General features: G+C 39.1%; 2 protein-coding genes and 1 pseudogene across 2 annotated transcripts; 1 reads left to right on the top strand and 2 right to left on the bottom strand.

Annotated features, from left to right (window-relative positions):
- Window positions 1-1,948: 1,948 nt before the first annotated feature.
- LOC148689286 (receptor-like protein kinase FERONIA pseudogene) lies at window positions 1,949-4,768 on the top strand (annotated as a pseudogene).
- A 6,239-nt stretch (window positions 4,769-11,007) lies between these two features.
- Window positions 11,008-14,604, bottom strand: LOC137707667 (uncharacterized). The gene is made up of 10 exons (XM_088689513.1): window positions 14,353-14,604; window positions 13,588-13,717; window positions 13,086-13,224; window positions 12,795-13,007; window positions 12,567-12,705; window positions 12,026-12,176; window positions 11,829-11,938; window positions 11,649-11,746; window positions 11,471-11,540; window positions 11,008-11,326 (listed from the first exon to the last, which is right to left on the bottom strand). The coding sequence occupies exons 1-10, from the start codon at window positions 14,443-14,445 to the stop codon at window positions 11,237-11,239; spliced, it is 1,233 nt and encodes a 410-aa protein (XP_088545639.1). The 5' UTR covers window positions 14,446-14,604; the 3' UTR covers window positions 11,008-11,236.
- Window positions 14,605-16,408: 1,804 nt separating this feature from the next.
- LOC137749294 (protein SPIRAL1-like 2) lies at window positions 16,409-17,967 on the bottom strand. The gene is made up of 3 exons (XM_068489393.2): window positions 17,884-17,967; window positions 16,990-17,281; window positions 16,409-16,720 (listed from the first exon to the last, which is right to left on the bottom strand). The coding sequence occupies exons 2-3, from the start codon at window positions 17,254-17,256 to the stop codon at window positions 16,637-16,639; spliced, it is 351 nt and encodes a 116-aa protein (XP_068345494.2). The 5' UTR covers window positions 17,257-17,281; window positions 17,884-17,967; the 3' UTR covers window positions 16,409-16,636.
- Between the last annotated feature and the right edge of the window lie 41 nt (window positions 17,968-18,008).

Here is an 18,008-nt window from a genome sequence, read left to right as displayed (position 1 = left end):
GGGTAACCGCAGTTACCCTTAACCGTGGGTGTTTTATCCATCCCTAATTGGAACTGGCCTAAGGAAATTGAATTTAATTAATATGATGCAATAGGTACACACAAGTTAGTGCATCAATTCCATAAATGTCAATTCTTTAAGAAACTTCCAAGTATAGCAAAGCAGACTCGCAACTTTACCCAAATACCCTCACATGCTCAAGAGAAATCACAAGTTCTAATCTAGAAGCTGCTCTTTTACTACAGTCCGTATGGATGCAAAGCCATTGTTCTGTTATCCAAGGAACAACTTTATTCGAGAAAAAAAACTACAATGTCTTACAATTTATAATCAAGCAAAATAAAAAAATTTAAATTCAAATTACTGAGTTGCCTAAATCGTGAAAGGGATACGAATTTGTTTACCAAATGAAAGATTCTTGATTGATGCTTGATCAAAATTGCGTTTTTATGCCTTGAGATGAAATGGACATTTACTTCTGAGCTCACCCTTTTTATTTCCGCAGAAATTTTTGACATAGATAAGGTACGTGTTTAGTTTATAAAAGGAGAATCAATGATCTTTTTGTTTTTTTAGTACATCGATATTTTTATACTAAAAGGAGGGAGAGTTCGGCTAAGGCACACAATAGGCAGCTTAATTTGAAAAGAAATTATGAGCACTTTATCAATATGAATTGGAAAAGAAACAATCTTTCAAATTTTGTTAAAATTGAAGATAAAAATGAATTAGTCGTGAAGGAATATTATCCCCTCCAAATTAAGTTAAATATCCCGATCAATACATTAAGGATGCTTAATTTTCAAGTGTGCAGAAAGAATGAGTGAAGCACAAACATCTCGAGCATATTCAAAGATCATGCTTAATTCAGCGTGTAGTAGAGCTTCGACATCAACAACATGCTAAAAACTTAAAGGTCAATTTCGGGTGGATGATATATTAATGGAAGAGATTGAATCTCTACATGTGGTTGATAGACCTTCACTCCTATTCTTGTACTCCTGGGGTTGAGGTACTCGGTTAGGGAGTATGATTCTTTTTCCTCCTATTCTTGTACTCCTGAGGTTGAGGTGGTCGGTTTAGGAGTACGATTTCCTCCCCTCCTATTCGCATCAAGCAGCAAGTATCACATCCATATTCAAAGAAGCACCTTCGGCATCGTCTTCCATCCGCAAAGTTCCATGCTCCACACATCACAGATTTATCACTCCGATTTTACTTGCAGAATATTTAACCTCACTACTTCCGGGCAAAGCTATTTGTGTCGTTCATTGGGAACCAAGCAAAATATTTAACTCGGGTGTGTTATCCCGTAGTCAAGAACACAAGTCTTAAGTAAAAGTGTACACATCATGACAGGAAGATACATCCATCCAATGTGATAGAGGAAAAGGAATGGAAATTGCTCAAGCGATGCTTCAGCGCAAGTCTCTTCTATGCAAAGACTTTGAACAAACCCTGGCTGACTCTTCTTGTTTACCTTTCCTTGTTTGTATTTGCACACCATTGTCACCCTATTGTACGTCCACCATGCATGGACTTAAAAATAAGTTGCGCTATTCTTCATATTGCCAATTGGTTCTATGGTGGAACATTAACTTTCTTTAGGAGATACACCAACGATCTACACTCCAGTGGAAGATATCACCATAAACTGTGGTTATTCCAGCAGCATATTCGATCGGTAAGATAAACGAAATTGGAATGGAGATACTTACTCAAACATTTTCCCCTTTAGAAGCACACCAAGCAGCTGGTATCACATCCATATCCAAAGCACCACCTTCAATGTTGTCGTCCTCAGTCCGCCAAGTGCCATACACCACAACACATTATTCTCACTCCGATTTTAGTTACAGAGGAGGAGGAGCTGCTCATAAAGCTGATGCTAATGACAATTTTGGTTAGCATAAAGGTCGTTCTTTTCTACATCAAAGGCCAACGCTGATCTGAAGAATTTTATGATGATGTGACAATAAACACACAAGTAAATAATAAGAGATTTTACTGTATCTCCAGAAATGTGGTATTATTTCTCCAACCACATCCTCTGATTGAATTGACGAGAACCACGTACCATGCCAAGAAGATATACATCGAGTGAGTCATCATTCACAGACATACAATGCGAATAGCATGTAAACGGCCTCATCAAGAGACTCCAAATTCCAGTGAGAAAATTAGTTAAACAGGCAACACGTCACCCTTTCTATGTTTTTCTTACAATCATGAACAACCCCAACAGCAAACACACTAATAAAACTCTCGCTCCTCTTCTCCTTCCCCTTTTTTGCCACCTGATAACCATACACATGGCCGGGGACTCGCTGCCAATCTACGATCCGCCTGAACAAATCACCCTTCGATGTGGCTCTTCCGGTACCGAATACGGCCTACACTCCCGATATTGGGATGGAGATATTGACACATCTTTTTTTCCATTCGGAGCAGCTGGTAACAAATCCATATCCAAAGAAGCACCTTTCCCCAATTATTCCGGCCAAGCGCCTTACAGCACAGCAAGGCTTTCCCGCTTTGAATTTACCTACACATTTCCACTCTTCCGGCCCAAAGTTCTTCCGCTTGTATTTCTACCCAGCTTCATACGCCCCCAACTTCAACCAATCCCAAGCCCTCTTCTCAGTCAAAGCCGGTGGCTTTACCCTTCTCCACGACTTCAACGCTTCAGCCACGGCTGATGCTTCTGGCCCGTATACTATATACAGAGAGTTCTGCCTCCACACTGAGTCAGGACACAATTTGAATATCACGTTCACTCCAAGCAAAGCAAGCCCAGATGCCTACGCGTTTATCAATGGGATTGAAATTATCTCCATGCCCCCATATCTTTACTACACTTCACCCCACAGCCCAGTTGGGGTTGCTTATGTAGGCAGCGAAAACACGATTCGCATCGAGAACAACACTGCTCTGGAGATAGTGTACCGAATCAATATCGGTGGCACGTGGCTGTATTCCGACCAGGCCACAGATATGTACCGCACTTGGAACGGTTTGGGACACGAGGAGCAATACTTAGACGATTTAAGTAGGAAGTTTAGTGTTTTACGAATAAACAGTAGCGTTCAGCTTGACTTTTCTGAAATACCAGAGTACTCTGCTCCGAAAGAAATTTACCGAACTGGCCGCTCAATGGGCATGCACAAGACCATAAACAAAAGCTACAATCTCACCTGGAACTTCCCTGTGGATTCAATGTTTGCTTACTTGGTTAGGCTTCATTTTTGTGAGTCTGAAAGTGATGTTACCATGCCCGGAGACAGGCTATTTCATATCTACATCGCCAATCAATCCGTTAAGCAGAAGGCGGATATAATCGCATGGAGTGGAGGAAATGGAAGACCACTGTATAGAGACTACGTTGTGTTCATGTCGGGGAACCCTGCGATCCTGAAGAAAGTCGATCTCTTTATTGCACTGGAAGCAAGCAAGACGGACGCGATCTTGAACGGACTCGAAATGTTCAAACTCAGTGCGAATCGGAATCTCGTCGAACCAAGCCCCCAACCACCTCCTGTAGCCCGAGCAAAGGGAACACCATCAAAACCTAGCACCGGATCAAGAACTCCTTTTCTTGTCGCGGTCATTGGTGTAGCTTCCGGCATACTTGGACTCTCTGTCCTTGGGTTCTTGGTTTTTAGGCGGCGGCAGAAAGTCAAGGACACTGCCTCAGATGGGTCATCATCTTTACCACCACATTTGCGCTGTTACTTTTCACTGGCAGAGATCAAAGCAACCACCCAAAACTTCAGCCAGAGTTTCATTGTTGGTGTTGGCGGCTTCGGTCACGTGTACAGAGGGCATATCAACGGCGGGGCCACTCCCGTTGCAACCAAACGGTTGAAACCCGAATCATCGCAGGGAGCCCGCGAGTTCAAGACGGAAATTGAGCTGCTATCACAACTCAAACACCGCCATTTGGTGTCTCTCATTGGGTATTGTACTTATAATAATGAGATGATATTGGTGTACGATTACATGGCACGTGGGACCCTTGCCGACCATCTCTACCACACCGACAACCCACCTCTCTCCTGGGGACAACGGCTCCAAATTTGCATTGCGCCGCGCAAGGGTTGCGCTACCTTCACAGTGATGCTCAGGGCACTATCATCCACCGTGATGTGAAGAGCACAAACATTTTATTGGATGAGAAATGGGTGGCCAAGGTTTCGGATTTCGGATTGTCGAAAGTGGGCACGGCCACCATGTCCAAGACCCACATTAGCACGGCCGTGAAAGGCAGTTTCGGGTATCTAGACCCGGAATACTACTGACGTCAACAACTAACGGTGAAGTCCAATGTGTACTCATTCGGTGTAGTATTGTGCGCAAGACCAGCTGTGGTGCATGCAGTGGAGACAAGGCAAATGAACTTGGTTGAGTGGACCAAGAGCTGTCATCGCGACGGGGAACTTGATCAAATCATCAATCCGAACATGAAGGGTAAGATTGAAACCGACTATTTGAACAAGTATGTGGAAATTGCTATGAGTTGCATCAATGACAGTGGGATGGAAAGGCCGTCAATGAACGACGTTGTGAGGGGGCTTGAGTTTGCATTGCAATTACATCAAAACTACGGTAAAAGGAACAACGAGGATGCCTTTGCTAGCATGCCAGGTTGCGCTACGAATGAATCCGTTCAATGCATATCTGAGACGATCTTCTCAGAGATCAACGATACGATTGGGAGATGATGAGCAACATTAGAGTAATCTGGCTAGACTTAAAGGCTATGGGTAAGCCTGACCTGTAAAAGTATAAACATGAGATAAGATGATCGGGCATTAGCTATTCAAATCCAATAAGGATAAGAAAGTCTTATATGAAGATGAATATCAGTTCTTGTCAATAAAGGATTTTATTGCAGAAGGAAACTGATATAGGAAAACATAAGTTGTTTCCCATAAGGATTCTAATAGGGAATCCACATGCTAATATGAGAAGGATATGTGTATATATATATATATGGCATTCTCTCCTCTCACAGGTGCGGGCTCTTGTTGGAACCAAGTCCTATTCTTGGTTAGAGTAAAAGCATCCTGACAGAGAGAAGAAGAGTTGCTGCGTTTGGATTAACAGTGAACATCCATGGCTACTTCCAGTGGAAATTCTTCAGGTTAGTATGTTTCACTTTATAAGGATTAGTGTTCTATGTTTTGGTCTTGGTTGTGGTTTATGTAACTGAATCCGATTACTGGAATAAGTTTAACATGTGGTATCAGAGCCTAACCCTGGTCCCGTGTGTGCCGACGAGGACGTCGGGCCCCTAAGGGGGGTGGATTGTGACATCCCACATCGCCCAGGGGGATCCTTATATGTATATTCTCATCCCTACCTAGCACGAGGCCTTTTGGGAGCTCACTGGCTTCAGGTTCCATCGGAACTCCGAAGTTAAGCGAGAAGGAGGCTAGAGCAATCCCATGATGGGTGACCCACTGGGAAGTTGCTCGTGAGTTCCCAAAAACAAAACCGGGAGGGTGTGGTTGGAGCCCAAAGCGGACAATATCGTGCTACGGTGGTGGAGCGGGCCCGGGAAGTGATCCGCCCCGGGCCGGGATGTGACAATTTGGTATCAGAGCACCAGAGCTGAAAAGGCTGATTATGAGAGATGGACAAGAGCCAATAAGGTGGCACTGTCCATTCTAGAGAATGGCATGACTGATACTATTCGAGGAGGAATTAAGAAACATGATGTGGCTGCTGACTATCTGAATGCCATAGAGAAGAAATTTCAAGAATCTGTGAAAGCTGAAGTAAGTCAGTATATGTCTCTATTGACTACTTACAAGATGGAGGGTACTGGCTCCATTAGGGATCATATAATGAAGATGACCGATGCTGCAGAAAGACTCAATACAATGGACATAAATATTGGTGAGAAACAGCTAGTGTTCATGATCCTCCAAGCACTCCCCAACAGATATAGCCAATTGAAGATTTCTTATAACACTCAAGATAAAAACTGGGATGTTGACCAATTGATTGCACAATGTGTGCAAGAAGAAGCTCGTCAAAAACAAGAAAGAAACAAAGAGATTGAGGATATCAACTTTGTGCAGATAGCAAATGAGAAGAAGCCGTTCAACAACAGAGGCTCTTATGGTTCCGGTAAGAATTCTAAACCATTTAAGAATTCTAATAAGTTCAGTAATTCTGCTAAAGTAGTTGACTCCCCTAGAAAGTCTAATAAGTTTAAGGCTAAACCTAAAGATGTGTCTAAGCTTAAATGTTTTTGGTGCAAAACTAAGGGCCATTTAAAAGTCAACTGTGAAATTTTCAAAGATTATGTGAAGAGTAAAGAAAAGGAACAAGTACTTGTATGTGTTGAATCAAACCTTTGCGAAGTACCTGTTGATTCTTGGTGGTTTGATACTGGATGCTCAGTACATATAACTAACTCTTTAAATGGTTTTCAAAAACAAAAGGAAATTGGTGATACTTTATACAATGTTTATGTAGGGGAAGGGACTAGGGTTGCAGTTCATTCAATAGGGATTGTGAATTTAAAGTTAACTTCTGGTTTTGTTTTAAAATTAAAAGATGTGCTCTATGTGCCAAAGATGAGAAGAAACTTAATTTCTGCCTCTAAAATTGTCAAAGACGGTCTTGCTTTCCTTGCTGATGATGAGTGTTTGAAAATCTTTAAAAAGAACTGTCTAAATTCTGTTTTAGGTACTGCCCTTCTATTAGATAATCTGTGGAGTTTAGAATGTTCAATAGAGTCAAATAATCACTCAATTTTGAATGTTGGTTTCAAAAGGACGCTAGGAACTGACACTTCTTATATTCTCTGGCATAAGAGGCTAGGGCACATTTCTAAAGAAAGAATAATGAAACTTTCAAAGGCAGAATTGATTCCAAAATTAGATTTTACTTCTGGAAATGAGTGTGTTGACTGTTTAAAAGGCAAAATGACTAATTTCAGAAAAATGGATGCTAAGAGAAGTCAAGGGTTATTAGAGGTCATACACACTGACATTTGTGGTCCTTTCCCAGTCAAAACAATTTGTGGTCATAGGTATTTTATCAACTTCATTGATGATTTTTCTAGGCTCGGTTATACTTTTCTTATTACAGAGAAATCAGAAGCCCTTAGTTGTTTTGTCAAATATAGAACAGAAGTAGAAAAACAGTTAGGGAAGGTCATAAAAATTGTTAGATCAGACAAGGGAGGTGAATACTTTGGCAGGTACACTGAATCCGGGCAACAAAAGGGTCAATTTGCGCTCTATCTTGAGAAGAATGGGATTGTGGCACAGTACACCACACCTGGAACGCCTCAACAGAATGGTGTCTCTGAAAGAAGAAACAGGACCCTCATTGGTATGGTGAGAAGTATGATGTCAAGATCAAAATTGCCAGGATTTCTGTGGGGAGAAGCTTTGAAAACAGCTAATCATATATTGAATCAAGTTCCAAGCACGGCAGTATCTACCACACCTTATGAGTTATGGCATGGGAGAGTTCCCAGTTTTACTTATTTCCATGTTTGGGGTTGTAGAGCGGAAGCTAGGTTCTATAATCCTAATGAAAGAAAGCTGGATCCAAGGACTCAGTCATGTTACTTCATTGGTTATCCTGAGAAATCAAAAGGATACAGGTTCTATATCCCACAAAGTCACACTCGGATCCAGGAAACAAATAATGCAGTTTTTTTGGAAGATCAAGATGTCTCACATTTGTCAAGGGAAGCTTTTGTATTTCAAGAGATACATCAAGATGGTGATGACCTTGTGGCAATGGACTACACTCATGTTCCACTGTTTTCTAATCCATTGACGGCTGCTACAGAGGATATGAGTGAAGAATTGGGGGTTCAAGTTGACAACACTGCAGCAGTCGATCAATTAACACAACCTGAAATATTGACTTCTTTTGAAGAATCACCAGCATCAGTTCCATCTCATGTTGAAATCAGAAAATCAACAAGAGCCCGAAAATCCACTGCAACAAGTGACTATGTGTATTTGCAAGAGAGTGAGTTCGACATAGGTGACAGTGATGACCCTCTTACATATACTCAAGCAATTGAAAGTCCTCAATCAGTTCTATGGAACAATGCTATGAAGGATGAATTAGAATCAATGTTCAAAAATCAAGTATGGACACTGGTTGATTCAAACTCTGAAATTCGGCCAATAGGTTGCAAGTGGGTATATAAAACGAAAAGGGATGCTAATGGAAGAATTGAAAGATATAAAGCACGGTTGGTTGCTAAGGGGTTTACTCAGAGAGAGGGAATCGATTACAATGACACTTTCTCTCCAGTTTCCTCTAAAGATTCTATGCGAGTTATAATGTCCTTGGCTGCTTATTTTGATCTTGAGTTACATCAAATGGATGTAAAAACAGCCTTTCTTAATGGAGATCTACAAGAAGACATTTATATGAAGCAACCTGTTGGATTTGTTGAAAGGGGGAAGGAAAGTATGGTATGCAAGCTCAATAAGTCAATATACGGCTTAAAACAAGCGTCAAGGCAATGGTACTTGAAATTTGATCAAATTGTCTCTGTACAAGGTTTTGTAGAAAACAAGTTGGATGATTGCATATAAATCAAGTTCTCAGGATCCAAATTCATTTTCTTGGTACTTTATGTTGATGACATCCTTCTTGCGAGCTCATGTCCTCGATTGCTTCAAAGTACTAAAAGAATGCTTAGTGACAACTTTGAGATGAAGGACCTTGGTGAAGCACATTATGTATTGGGAATAGAGATTGTTCGAGATAGGCAAAAGAGGCTTCTTGGCTTATCTCAAAAGGCATATATTGACAGAATCTTGGTGAGATTTCATATGGAAAGTTGCAATAGTGGTCAAGTTCCGGTCAATAAAGGTGATAAGTTCTCGAAGAATCAATGTCCAAAAACTGATTTGGAAGCAAAGAGAATGCAAGCTAAACCTTATGCTTCTTTAGTGGGAAGTCTCATGTATGCAACTATCTGTACAAGGCCGGATATTGCCTTTATCGTTGGCTTGCTAGGCAGATTTCAAGCAAATGCAGGTGAAGCACATTGGGTAGCAGCCAAGAAAGTTCTGCGATACTTGCAGAGAACCAAGAATCATATGTTGGTGTATGGTAGAACCAATTCTTTGGAACTTATGGGATACACAGACTCGGATTTGGCTGGAGATGTGGATGATAGGAAGTCAACTGGGGGTTATATCTTCATGCTTAATGGAGGGGCAGTTTCATGGAAAAGTGCAAAACAAACTGTTATAGCTACGTCTACTATGGAGGCTGAGTTTGTAGCTTGCTTTGAAGGCATGAAGCAAGCAGCATGGTTGAAAAATTTCTTAACAGATTTAAAGGTTGTAAATACGATCCAGAAGCCTATTAAGATGTTCTGTGACAACAACTCGGCTGTATTCTTTGCCAAGAATAATAGGCGAACTTCAGCTTCACGCTTGATGGATGTCAAATTTCTTAAGGTCAGAGAGGAAGTCAAGAAAGGAACTATCGAAGTACAGCACATAAGCACTACAATGATGCTTGCTGATCCGTTGACTAAGGCACTGCCTGTTGGAGAATTTAGAAAGCATGTTTCTTTGATGGGAGTGCTAGAAAGTTTTGATCAGTGGGAGTAATCAAGCTTGTTTTGAGGCTTTGGAGTTGCAGCTGTGAAGAATAGATGAATGAGTGCAGCTCTGACAAACTGAGGTTAAGTTATAGCTAGTTTGCTAGTTTGATTTTGTGTTTTAATAAGTGTCTTTGTCCTGAGACTGAATGCTTTAAGTTTTGAAAGTATTGTAGTATTGGAGATAGACCATGTTAAAAGTTTAGATTCATTTGATACTTTGGAGAAACAGTTTGTCTGTTTTAAAGTTTATAGTTAATGAATTTTGTATTTCAGTCTTTAAAATGTTGCTTTTCAATGAAGATTGTTATGTGCTGTGATCTTTTGAAAAGTGGGAGCATAGTCTAGACTGTTTATGTTATTTTGAATCATGAGTCATATTTACAAATTGAGTACATGTGAGCTTAGATTTAATACTGCATTTTGGTTGTAGTCTGAGAATCTTGGTTCTTGTATTTTGAGATGTAACGAGACATTGGTCATGATGGTGGGATCTTGGATAAGGCTATGTGATCACTTCTTATGATTGGTAATAGCTATGTTTGATTTTGTCTCATGTTCAAGTGGGAGAATGTAAAAGTATAAACATGAGATAAGATGATCGGGCATTAGCTATTCAAATCCAATAAGGATAAGAAAGTCTTATATGAAGATGAATATCAGTTCTTGTCAATAAAGGATTTTATTGCAGAAGGAAACTGATATAGGAAAACATAAGTTGTTTCCCATAAGGATTCTAATAGGGAATCCACATGCTAATATGAGAAGGATATGTGTATATATATATATATATGGCATTCTCTCCTCTCACAGGTGCGGGCTCTTGTTGGAACCAAGTCCTATTCTTGGTTAGAGTAAAAGCATCCTGACAGAGAGAAGAAGAGTTGCTGCGTTTGGATTAACAGTGAACATTCATGGCTACTTCCAGTGGAAATTCTTCAGGTTAGTATGTTTCACTTTATAAGGATTAGTGTTCTATGTTTTGGTCTTGGTTGTGGTTTATGTAACTGAATCCGATTACTGGAATAAGTTTAACATGACCATGATATGAGTGTGTTTTTTCTTATCTATTGTGTTTGAACCCAATTGAATGCTGAATCACTTGCAGTGCCTGCCATTGCGTTATATTGCAGAACTATTTCTACAAACTAACTGCACTTACAACCACACAATTGCGGGAGAAACTTAAAAGTGCTTCTAGATAGAAGCGTTCTCTAAACAAGCACATGCCAAGTGCTTCTCCAAAAAGCACGCCCAAGCCTTTTTCCAAGAAACACTGATTTTTGTAAAACCTTGTGTATTTTTAATAAAAGCACTTGTCAACAAAAGTGCTTACAAAAACAGTTTCATACGATCCTCAATTTGGCTGGAATATGCTCCATTACAACTTCCGGACAAGAGAATTTTCCTGTTAAACGCAACAGAAGTTGCTACTGATATAAGCAGTAGATCATCATTTCGCAAGAGTATAATGTTATACCATTTCTAACCAACACGAGACTATTTTCCTGTCAAAATTTTCAAACTATTTGATCCAATTCCAAAATAACGGGGAATCAATAACACTCGTTCGTTCAAACTCTCGTAAGTCAATCAAGCACCTACATTAAGATCATTAAGATCCGTAAGCTTCTAACGAATAACTAAGCCTTGCACTGCCTGTGATCCATCATCAGCTATCCTGTTAGCTCGAATGGTGCTGATAACGTTTGCAATATTACCCTGACAATGAGAAACTCTGTCAAGATACGATTATATAATGAAGATTTAGGGACAATGCAATACAAAGGGTGGTTTGTTATACCGTAGCAATGAATCGGTTCTTAGTGGTCAGTTAAAAATGAAAAAGCAGTTGAAGTTACTTACCCTCCAAGTTGCTAACTTTGTTCTTAGTGTAAGCCATTGTTCTTCCCCAAATACTCTCTCAGTACAGCGGCTGTAGATGAAAGGCCAATTCAGTTCAAGAACAAAGAAGCCTAAAAGAATGAATAAACAACTATATGCATCTTTGTGTGTACGCAGAAGGTACGAAACACAAACTAACCTCACAATCACCACTTGATTCATCTGGTCCATTTTACAGTCCATCAACTTAGCAGTTATTGCCTTTACCACCCAAAGTTCAACTTCGTCATCATTAATCTGCCAAAAATAAGTGCATAAGCATAATTAACCATGATGTCAGTTTTAAACTTCTAGAACCAGAAAGGTAAGCCAACCTAACCTGAAGAGTATCCCTGATAGCACCGTAAGGAATCCGTCCAGATTCATCAGAACCAAGATCCATCAAGGAAATCAACCTCATCTTAGTTATGCAGTCTTCATGGACAAGACCTATAACATTTCAGAAAGCATAATTTAGACGAACAGAAAAATGTATATAATCCGAAGAAAACCCAGTCAGATGAAACTAAACTTTACCGTAGCTTTTCAGTAAATCAGAATTTGCAGCCTGAAACTCCAAGTAAGCATCCAGCCTCTGAGTCAGAAAGATCTTCAAAAGCTGATATGCCAATGCATGCTTAGCATCCTTCTCCAGTTGCTCTACAGCAGGCAAATTTAGCAAATCACACTGCAGCATAACAAACCAACACATCAGTTATCTAAATGCCTAATGGAAGGGGGGAATATGATCATCAGAGCCAACTGCCAAAAACCAGTTGTTTTGAAGTGATGAAATTAAGCCAGCACTCCGTCATGTTTATACAGATATTATATGTAACTGCAGAGGAAGCATAGTAGCTTCTTCAAAATGCCAGAAACACAATAATATTTATAAATTACTTTATAAGAGTTGATTCTAAACTACAACACAATTAACTGGGTCCACCACATAATAGAATTTTTTAACAAAAAAAAAAACATATTTTGTAAATAAGGATGAACAGTCACCAAAGAGAAACATGGACTAAAGAATTAGTTCAAAAAAATTTTGAAATTCCACAAGATCCTACAAATATACCTGAAACATGTCTGGGGCCTTCACAAATTCCACAATTGTACGTATAGCTTCCTCTTTGGCTTCACTCAACGTATGCACATCTTCACCAGAAAATGTCGCCAAGTACTTGGTCAGGAATTTGAAAGACTCCTTTGCCAAGCTGAAAATACAACAGAAAATATAATTAACTGTTCTTAAAACAAATCGAGGAAAGACATGTACATATAGAAAAAAGATTACAAAGCATACTTTTTGTGTTCTTTCAGAACATTAGCGATTGTCAGAAATAACTGCCTCTGATCAGAGATCTCAATATTCCACTCTTTCAAAAAACTTTCCACATTTTTGAATGAAGGGATGACATGTTCAGTGACCTTCCCATGGATAGCCAAATTAAGAGCACTCAAGTAGACTAAGAACCGGCTATATGGGTTCTCCAGTAGGTTGTACAGATTGAACAAACTGTAAACAAAACAAAAACAGTCAGAAGTACATTCAAAATAATAAAAAGCTAAAGTCATGATCACAATGGTATCATACATCTTTAAGCGCAATGCAGGCTTGTCGGTTGGTTTTTGAGTAATCTTTGAGGATATAAGTTTTGCCATCTCCAGTGCTTCATCTGGACTTTCAGACTTTGTAACAACATTGCAGATAACAGTGAATATGCACTCAAGATCTAGAAGGAAAAAAAAATTCATGAATTTGTTATGATGAACATTGACAAAACCATTAAGATGGCATTTAATTGTCGTTACTAATTGAATGAGTTGATACTAAGTCCATATCATCCAAAATTGTTAATAAGAACATTTTAAAGAATATTATGAGTTTCAATTGCTACAATGGTAGAATCTACATAACTGACCAAAAACACATGCAGAATTTTGAAGTAATTAGACTAAGGAACTTCAAGTAAACATTGATACAATAGTGGATGAACGAGAATTGGAAGAAAAACCTCTGCACCGGTGTGCAATGCAATAATAAGCCTCTTTATCCATTTAAAGAGTACATAAACATCTAACAATACAGATTGTACCTTTTTCCGAGACCTTTGACAATATGACCTCAGCCGAAGTAAGCATAAGGGACACCAAATCGAACCACCTGTCCATTACCACGCAATCTTGGGCTTCAGCACATAGTCTAGTAACTTGCGGCTCAGCAACCTGGCAGATAATCATGACAAAGATAAATCTCTTCCTTTATATGGAAATCAAAGAACAAGGGTTATTCCCTTGACTCGTACTGATGAGAATTTTACTCCATGAGAGATTGAGCAAAAAGTTGCCGAATTGGCCTACAAGAAATTCACCAACTTCCGTAGTGATATGCATATGCACAGTATCTATATACATTATACAGACAGGCGTATCTCGGATTTCTTTCGTTGGGCAAAAATGGTGGTGAAATATCAATTCTTACTTCACAATTACCAAATGCAGAATGCGGAAATACATTTGCCCAATGTTTTTGTCACCGCAAACCCAAGTTTCGGATTCGTAAGCATTACAATTAAAACCGAGTTTCGAGATTAAGCACGTAGTACGCAATAAAGGACTAAAATTTTTTTTTGGGGGGGGGGGGGGGGGGGGGGGGTGGGGGGGTGGAGCAATCCAATATCTAATCACAGATTAATACTAGCAAACCCAAAAACTCAGTTCAATTACTCGATTAAAAAAACTGGGCAGAAAGCATCCAACCACCAAGTTAGAGATGGAATAAATTACAACACAATCACATCTTGACCTAAATGCACAGAGGAAAATGGGGAGGGAAATTGGAGGAGGAGAGAGAAGAGTACCTCGTGGCCGGCGTCGGCCCAGGCGAGCTCGGAGGTGAATCGGACGACGGCGAGAGCGGGATCTTCCTCGGAGGTTGGCACCACAGTCGTCATTGTTAGAGCTCTCTGCAGCTGCAATTTGGTATATGTTTTGCAGCAGAGACACAGAGAGAGAGAGAGAGACGAAAACCCTAGCCGAGGCTTTAAGTCTATCTATCAGTTTGTTGGAGTTTCGTGTGCGATTGTGGACGGCTATTATCGTCTATAAGTTTCGTTTTTACTCGGTGTCGTTATTTATCTATTTAAAGAAAAATCAGTAATTTAGTGAATGGAAGGTAATGATAACGGAAAATGATCCGGCAAGAATCATTTTCCAATGATAACCACCATGGTCGGTCCAGCGATTAGAGATAAATTTAAAGTTTGTATTTCACATAGCATGTTTTGGGTTTAATTTTTGGTATTGGTGAATCCCACGACAATAATCAAGGGAGGGCTGAAATGTATATGTAAGTCTTCTTGTCCCCTAACGAAATGATGAACTGTTATGACGAAACCACTAGCTGATCATATTTATAAAAAAAATGAAAGGTAATGTTTTTGTCCCTTAATAATATTAAACACTTAAAATCATGCACGCTCAGAAAAACTACATTGCATTTTCTATTTTTGCCTTTCCTTGTGGATTCAAAAATTGCAATACAATTTTTATTTTGTGGAGATTAGTTTATCTTCTTCAAATCATTGCGACTTGAGTTTAAATTATAATATAGATTAGTATAAAATATCGTTTGTACAAGCTGAAAGGAATACGCTTCTTTCTCTTTTCTTGTTCAGTCTCTATTTATTCGGCTAAATAGCCAAAATGGTCCCTGAAATTTGCATAACTCATTACTTTGGTTCCTGATATTGAAAATCAATAGAAATTGTTCCTGAGCTGAGATTGTCCACCGTCCATCATTTTGGTCCTTCTATTCAAAACTCTTTGGGCAATTTTCAAAACTTTGTAACTCAATCGTTTCTTAACCAAATTCGACCCATAATTTATCAAAATGAAGATAGAAAAGTGTAGAACAAGATTATACCTATTTAGGAACTCAATGGTTGCCAGAGATGGCCGGAAAACTGGAAAACTCGCCGGAAATTGGGTAAACTTTAAATGTTCATAATTTCTTCAATACTCAATGAAATCGAGTGATTCACAAACGAAAATCATACTTCTCGACAAGACAAAGAGAATGGTACCTTTCTTGACTGCTAATTCACCTTTTTTTTGCTGGAAAACGGCTCGAAAGTAACTAACCATTTTCGAGTTAGCCACTTTTGAGCCGTATTTCGGCCAAACCACTGCATGTTAGCCATCGAGAAAGGTACCATTCTCTTTGTCTTATCGAGAAGTATGATTTTCATTTTTTAATCACTCGATTTCGTTGAGTATTGAAGAAGTTATGAACGTTTAAAGTTTACCCAATTTTCGGAGAGTTTTCCAGTTTTCCTGCAGACCTTTGAGGCTATTTTCCGGCCACTTCTGGAAACCATTGGGCTTCCAAGTAGGTATAATCTTGTTCTACACTTTCCTATCTTCATTTTGATATATTATGGGTCGAATTTGGTTAAGAAGCGATTAAGTTCCGAAGCTTTGAAAATTGCCCAAAGAGTTTTTAACAGAAGGACCAAAATGATGGATGGTGGACAATCTCAAGGACCATTTATATTGATTTTCAATCTCAGAGACCAATAATCCTCAAATGCGAACAAGAATTTGAAATGCAAATAAGAGATTTATCTTGCTAGAAATTTTAGCAATATCTTTAATTTGATTGAGCTTAATTAAGTTCGAGTTTTAATCACAAATTCAAATTGAGTCTCAAGTTATATGTTTAGATGAATTGCAACCATTTGTGAATGCTTTTGTAGGAAGCACTTCTAAAGACGCTCTCAATAAACATCTTTTAACTTGTTCCATCAACCGTCACTAAAAACGCTTTTAATTGTCCAAAAGCGTTTTTGACATTTTTAAAAGCAATTTAAAACGAACTTGAGTCAGTGAATGTATGAAGGAGAAAGTACAAAGAACTGTTGAACTAGTGCATTATGCGTTTCATTTGGATTTAGTAATCAAATCTCCATCCATCATACAACATTACAATTTGCAAACATGACATTTTTGGAGTATATAGGTATTCATATTTCTGAATTATATATACATATATATATATATGTATATATACACAATTATATATATATATATATTATCATTGCTATTATTCAGTTGCTGATGCGATGATTTCTACAAAAGCAAGAATCAGTTCCCACTCCCACCACCAAACAAGTAGCCAAGGGATGATCCGCCGCCGGGAGCGGAGTGAACCTTGGTCGATGGACGATCCTGCATCCATCATGCACAACCAGTTTACAACAGATTCCCAAAATATTGTCATCATCACTGTTGTATGTATTTTAGACATTGTACGATAACACGTTGATACAATCTTTTTGCTACAACGATACCAACAAGTTATCAATAATATATCCACAGTTACAGAACGGACGCATGTGTCCTAGCCGGACTAGACTTGCACGTCATGGTTATGCAACAAAGACAGAGTTATAACCATAAGCCTATGAAACAAGTAGACTAATTGAAAGACTACGCACCGTGATGAAATTTCCGCAGTTCTGGCCATCAACTCGGAAGTAATTGTTCGTACGCTTGCTGTGAATGCCGGCTGGAAGCTGCTTATCGATCGGTGATGAAGCAGGAGCTGGAGCAGGAGCAGGAGCTGGGCTAGCATTCTGAGGTGATGGTGGTGTGTTGTTAGTAGTTTTTGGGGTTTTGTTAGCATTAACAGTCTCTCCACCTCCAAACAAATACCCCAAAGAGCTTTGTCCACCACCACAGCTGACTCCACGTCCACGCCCCATTTTTATTATTTTCTTTTCCTATTTCCTGCAGCAAGTCCCAAACCAAACATGTTATTTCAAAGGATTGCAACATTCGCACTTGAAACTTCATCAAGAACGTGTAGAAATTGTTCACTAGAAGACCCTTATTTGACAAGTAAACTGGGTAATGTATGATTTATATGGCATGATGAGGTATGCAAAACCTGGCTAGAAGATACCGATGAACGCTATATGGTCCATACAGCAACAGATTATTGGTTTGGGACTCCTCGTTTAGCCGTTTGCACTCCAAATTAAATATTGTGCAACTGTTTTCTGCAATCGGAGGAGTGCAGAGGCTAAACGAGGAAAATTAAATCAGTAGCCCTAGAAGAAAATGTACGACCTTACGAGGAACCACATGAAAGATGATTACAATATTGCATAAGGCATTGACATATTACCAGAAAAAAGGGAGAACAAACATGAAATTGGCAAAACAGAAACAAATGGTTCGGAATTCATAAATTTATAAAGAATAAAAGCTCAGATCATGGCAAAGAAAACATTTTATATCCCTATGCTTTATGGAAATTGATCTGAAAATTTGCATACATAGAAAAATAAATAGAAAATAGAACGAAAAAAATTGCATAGATAACGTACTTTGTTCTTGCTTCCTCTTGGGGCCTCAATTTTGGTGCCCTGCAAAAGCAACAGGGAGGTGTGTTCGTGTTTAGATTTCGTTTTTGTAACCAAAGAGACACGGTCAATTTCTGATCTGGCAATAT

This window comes from Pyrus communis, chromosome 17, assembly GCF_041283825.1.
Source record: "Pyrus communis isolate YQ-2024b chromosome 17, ASM4128382v1, whole genome shotgun sequence".
NCBI classification, from domain to species: domain Eukaryota; kingdom Viridiplantae; phylum Streptophyta; class Magnoliopsida; order Rosales; family Rosaceae; genus Pyrus; species Pyrus communis.
The sequence above is the reverse complement of the archived record's forward strand: the minus strand, read 5'-3'. Positions and strand labels throughout refer to the sequence as shown.

Coding starts and splice junctions, on each gene's coding strand:
- LOC137707667 (XM_088689513.1), bottom strand. CDS start 14,445: ATGACGACTGTGGTGCCAACCTCCGAGGAAGATCCCGCTCTCGCCGTC. Junction 12,177..12,566: donor AGGCCCCAGACATGTTTCAG/GTATATTTGTAG, acceptor GTTATGCTGCAG/TGTGATTTGCTAAATTTGCC. Junction 11,747..11,828: donor CTATCAGGGATACTCTTCAG/GTTAGGTTGGCT, acceptor TATTTTTGGCAG/ATTAATGATGACGAAGTTGA.
- LOC137749294 (XM_068489393.2), bottom strand. CDS start 17,256: ATGGGGCGTGGACGTGGAGTCAGCTGTGGTGGTGGACAAAGCTCTTTG. Junction 16,721..16,989: donor ACTGCGGAAATTTCATCACG/GTGCGTAGTCTT, acceptor TGATGGATGCAG/GATCGTCCATCGACCAAGGT.